This window comes from Etheostoma spectabile, unplaced genomic scaffold (assembly GCF_008692095.1).
Source record: "Etheostoma spectabile isolate EspeVRDwgs_2016 unplaced genomic scaffold, UIUC_Espe_1.0 scaffold273, whole genome shotgun sequence".
Lineage (NCBI taxonomy): Eukaryota > Metazoa > Chordata > Actinopteri > Perciformes > Percidae > Etheostoma > Etheostoma spectabile.
Genome location: NW_022605577.1, coordinates 538,948 through 544,347, shown reverse-complemented (window position 1 = coordinate 544,347; position 5,400 = coordinate 538,948). Strand labels below are relative to the sequence as shown.

The 5,400-nt window shown below is 39.0% G+C and overlaps 1 protein-coding gene across 2 annotated transcripts in view; it reads left to right on the top strand.

Annotated features, from left to right (window-relative positions):
• The window catches only part of guf1 (GTP binding elongation factor GUF1), a 14,682-nt gene extending 9,752 nt beyond the window's left edge, over positions 1-4,930 (top strand). Inside the window, exons 14-17 of one of the 2 annotated variants that reach the window (XM_032510893.1) lie at positions 381-482; positions 2,316-2,435; positions 2,578-2,614; positions 4,680-4,930. In XM_032510893.1, the coding sequence (XP_032366784.1) occupies positions 381-482; positions 2,316-2,435; positions 2,578-2,614; positions 4,680-4,814 (394 nt within the window). In that variant the 3' untranslated portion in view covers positions 4,815-4,930. Of the gene's footprint in view, positions 1-380; positions 483-1,015; positions 1,419-2,315; positions 2,436-2,577; positions 2,615-4,679 lie in introns of those variants that run through there. The other variant, XM_032510894.1, reaches the window with a different exon arrangement.
• Positions 4,931-5,400: the final 470 nt, after the last annotated feature.

Genomic DNA, 5,400 nt, shown 5'->3' with positions numbered 1-5,400 from the left:
CCCCCCCCCCCCCACTGGCAGCCCACTCACTCTGACACACCCATAACACCAAAGCTGATCTCCATTAGTGCCTGTATAGGTCCTTAGAACGTGTGTGTATTTCAGGCCTGTGTGTAGTGTGTAATAACAACAGGGTGTAAATTCTAATTTCCCCATAGGGGATCAATAAAGAGTATAAATTATTTAAAAAAAATTAGTCCCACAATGGGGGAATTCACACTGTTGCAGCAGCAAGGGATAAGAGGATAAGTAGAAGACACAGATTAACAGTAAATATAATTAGAAAGAGAATAAATATTAAAATGGTAAGATGCGAATAATGAAATACTGTATCACCATTGCCCGACTCTAAAAGCATCCCATGATTGTATCTCCCACAGCTTTGACTATGAGAATGCAGGCTACCAGGCTGCTGATTTGATAAAGATGAATATACTGCTGAATGGCCAACCTGTGGAAGAACTCATCACAATTGTACACAGGTACAACCTCTTTTTGGATTCAGATGCTGTCTGAGTTTGATTCACTATTTTACTTCAAATTTTGGGTAACCTTAAGAGGTGTAACCATGTCGCTGCTTGAAAGGATCTTCGGTTACACTTTACTTGACGGTATCTACATAAGAGTGACATGACACTGTCATGAACATGTCATAAACATTATGAACACCTCAAACGTTTATGACATAACACTTCTTTTAGTAAGTGTCATTCAGTTTTGTCATGACAAGTTAGGGTTAAGGTTAGGGTTCATGTGTCATGTTACTCTTATGTTGATAATTTCAACTAAAGTGTCATCAGATCTTATTTTCGTTGCACAGCAGCCTCCCATAGCTTTTATTATTATGGGTGTCAGTTTTTTTTTTTTTGGATGAGTTTACTTAAACCCAAGGGTATATGGTCCTTTGTTATTATAGTAATTCTTCTGAGCCTGTGGAGCATTAAATGTATTCAAGGGCCAGGGTAACGTTAAAAAAAGTCCTCTTGTCAGCGAGTGTGGACATTATCTATTACAGTGACTTTACACACCGGACAAGGACTTCATTCCATTCGTGACAAGGACGACAGAGGAACTTCTCAGGCGAAAGTGATGACGCTGGTAATTGAAGGGCGCTACACTTCTCTGCTCTCTGACCATTTATACTGTAAGCCTTGGAGCCGGGCCCAGGGGTATTCTTTAAGGGCAACGCACCAATCACAGAGCAGAATAACTTTTACAAGGAGTCCCGTTGCAGAGCGTTCATCATATGGAACGTGACTACTAGAATGAGGCCAGGATGTCCTGTCAAGCAGAGAAGCCATTTACATCAGTTTGATGTGAAGGCTTTTATCCAAAGTACCTTTATAGTATGACAAGGGCACACCGTTGTTTAGTGATCCTCAAATACTCGTAGTCAGGGCTTTGCTCTACCTATTAAAGGACTCTTTTCTTTTTTTTTTTAATTTTGGCAAATATGCCCATCCATTTTCTTTTCTGGAGTTAGATGAGACTAAACTAGGGCTGCACAATATGTCGTTTTTTAGTTGTCACCGTGATATCAACTGGCGCAATATACACATTGCAAAAGGCTGCAACACATTGCGATAGCCATTCACATTTTATTGCGTTAGTTGAAAAAAGAAAAGTTAAAAACTGCACTTTAAAATGTAATTGACATTCTTTTTTAGTGCTGCTTTTTATGTTCAATTTCTTCAATTTAAGCATGTTGGAAATGATTTCCTTTCATTTGTTCTAAATTCAAGATGCAATCCGTTGTATTTTAGCAGCATACTGAAAGCAGCAGAACTAAGTACACTTTAATACCTGTTTATTTATCGCAAGTAATATCAAAACCTCAATATTCCACGTTATCGCGTATTTTTCTCACCTTGTGCAGCCCTAAATACCACATTATGTCTGTGCATTGAGTTTGTGATAGAGCTAACAGGTGACAGCTTAACATAAAGACGGGAAGAACAGGGAAACGGCTTAACTCTGGCTCTGTCTAAAATTTAAAAAATCTACTCAAAAGCTCAGTCATTTACACATTACATCTCGTTGGTTTAATAAGAACACAAACAGAAGTGTAACAAAGGAACAGTTGGGGAGTTATGTCGCTGTTTCCAGTCTTTATGCTAAGCTAGGGTAGCCGCCTCTTGGCTGGGGCTTCATGTTAAATGGGCCATCTGTAATTATTGCTGATATGTATACTGTATGTCATTATCAGCTGATGTATCTTGAGGTGATTTGGTGAGTACAGTAGGTTTTACGGCCCGCTCTCCTTAGAGCAGTAGCGTTTCAGTCGTCCTGTTCTGATTGGAGTGTTTTCATTCCAGAGGCCGTGCGTACAGCACAGGGAAAGCCATGTGTGAGCGACTCAAAGACTCCATACCAAGGCAGATGTTTGAGGTGGCCGTGCAGGCAGCTATTGGAAGTAAGGTCATTGCAAGGGAAACGTAAGTACAATACGATGCAGTGCGGAGCTTGAGCCTTTGTTGGAATCGTATGAGATGCAAAGCAATGTGTACATACAGTATGAAACACTATGAATTAGATGTGTGTATGGAAATGTGACATGACGGTATTTGCCTCTTTCAGAATTAAGGCATACAGAAAGAATGTTCTTGCTAAATGTGTAAGTAAAAGTTTTTCTTATCTCTCAAAGGTTGTTGAATCTACAAATGTACCTCTCTCTCTATCTCTCTTTCTATATATATATATTTCCGCTCCCTCTCTTTATATGTATATGTCTTTTCTTCCTCTCTCTTCCTCTCTCTCTCTCTCTCTCTCTCTCTCTCTCTATATATATATATATATCTTTTCTCTCTCTATGTACATATACTGTATATCCTCTCTTCATATATGCTCTCGATCTCATATATATATATATATATATATAGTATATACACACATATATACACATATACAGAAACTGTATATACCCATATATACATATACACACATACATTTATATACACATACATACACATATATATATATATATATATATTAATATAATAACATATATATTACCGTACAAAGTTTGGGGTCACATTGAAATGTCCTTATTTTTGAAGAAAGCACTGTACTTTTCAATGAAGATAACTTTAAACTAGTCTTAACTTTGAAGAAATACACTCTATACATCGCTAATGTGGTAAATGACTATTCAGCTGCAAATGTCTGGTTTTTGGTGCAATATCTCCATAGGTGTATAGAGCCCTTTCCAGCAACTTCACTCCAGTGGTCTAATGGTACAATGTGTTTGCTCATTGGCTCTAAGGCTAATTGATGATTAGAAAACCCTTGTGCAATCATGTTCACACATCTGAAAACAGTTTAGGTCGTTACAGAAGCTACAAAACTGACCTTCCTTTGAGCAGATTGAGTTTCTGGAGCATCACATTTGTGGGGTCAATTAAACGCTCAAAATGGCCAGAAAAGAGAACTTTCATCTGAAACTCGACAGTCTATTCTTGTCCTTAGAAATGAAGGCTATTCCATGCGAGACTTTGCTAAGAATTGAAGATTTCCTACAACGTGTGTACTACTCCTCTTCAGAGGCCAGCACACACGGCTCTAACCAGTAGAAAAAGAAGTGGGAGGCCGCGTTGCCAACAACTGAGCAAGAAGATAAGTAAATTAGAGTCTCTAGTTTGAGAAACAGACGCCTCACAGGTCCCCAACTGGCATCTTCATTAAATAGTACCCGCAAAACACCAGTGTCAACATCTACAGTGAAGAGGCGGCTGCGGGATTCTGGGTTTCAGGGCAGAGTGGCAAAGAAAAGCCATATCTGAGACTGGCCAATAAAGAAAAATATAAGATGGGCCAAGAACACAGACATTGGACAGAGGAAGACTGGAAAAAGTGTGTGGACGGATGAATCAAGTTTGAGGTGTTTGGATCACAAAGAAGAACGTTTGTGAGACGCAGAACATAAAAAGATGCTGGAAGAATGCTTGACGCCATCTGTTAAGCATGGTGGAGGTAATATGATGGTCTGGGGTTGCTTTGGTGCTGGTAAGGTGGGATTTGTACAGGGTAAAAGGGATTCTGAATAAGGAAGGCTATCATCCATTTTTGACAGCGCTTGATTGGAGCCAATTCATCCTACAACGGACAATGACCCTAAACACACCTCCAATTGTGCAAGAACTATTAGAGCAGAAGCAGGCAGCTGGTATTCTATCGGTAATGGAGTGGCCAGCGCAGTCACCAGATCTGAACCCCATTGAGCTGTTGTGGGAGCTGCTTGACCGTACGGTACGCAAGAGTGCCCATCCACCAATCCAACTGTGGGAGCTGCTTCTGGAAGCGTGGGGTGACATTTCTCCATTACCTCAACAAATTAACAGCCAGAATGCCAAGGTCTGCAATGCTGGAATTGCTGCAAAGGGAGGATTCTTTGACGAAAGCAAAGTTTGATGTAAAAAAATCTTATTTCAAATACAAATCATTATTTCTAACCTTGTCAATGTCTTGACTCTATTTTCTATTCATTTCACAACGTATGGTGGTGAATAAGTGGGACTTTTCAGGAAAACACAAAATTGTTTGGGTGACCCCAAACTTTTGAACGGTAGTGTATATATACATATATACAGTGTATATACATATTTGATCCTCTCTCTCTGTCTCTATATACAGTATATATAAAATTCTATATATAAGGTTTTATATATGTTTTGTCTTGGTAGTACGGAGGTGACATAACACGGAAGATGAAGCTACTGAAGAAACAGGCCGAGGGTAAAAAGAAGATGCGGCGTATTGGCAACATAGAGGTTCCCAAAGACGCCTTCATTAACGTCCTGAAGAGGAAAGACAAGTAGCCTGCAATGATATTAGTCTATTATCACAGTAATGTCAATATCATACGCAACAGGTCTTTGTTAGTGTAAGGCCCTGCTAGACTTTCTCTAAATAAAGTGGTCATTGATGCTGCAAAGCTGTTATGGTGCTGATTTCCACGACATGCGTCAACACTTCCTCTCTGACATTTACCAGAACATTTGTCGGCATTTGTCAGATTTAAACACCACGCGTTGTTCAAAATCTTGCTCTAACTTGTCCCCAACATTTCTGATTGCGACAGTGATTTCCATCTATTATATGACACAATTGGCTTTTACAGAAGTATGCCATTCTAAAGTTATTAAACGGAAACATGTTGAGCCTCCTTTTATGTTCAGGAAATTAGAATATGTCATTAATTATTGAATGTGTTATTTTGTCAGTTCACATGTTACTGCATACAGTGGAATTGTGGATTTGATTGCAAAGAAATTGTATATTATCGGCCGATATTAGGCATTTCCCGAACTACTGTCTTTGGCATTAATAATGGCCAATAAAAAAATAAAAAAAGACAAATAAATGATTCTGATAAATCAACCATGTTACGAGTGATGGCGTTGC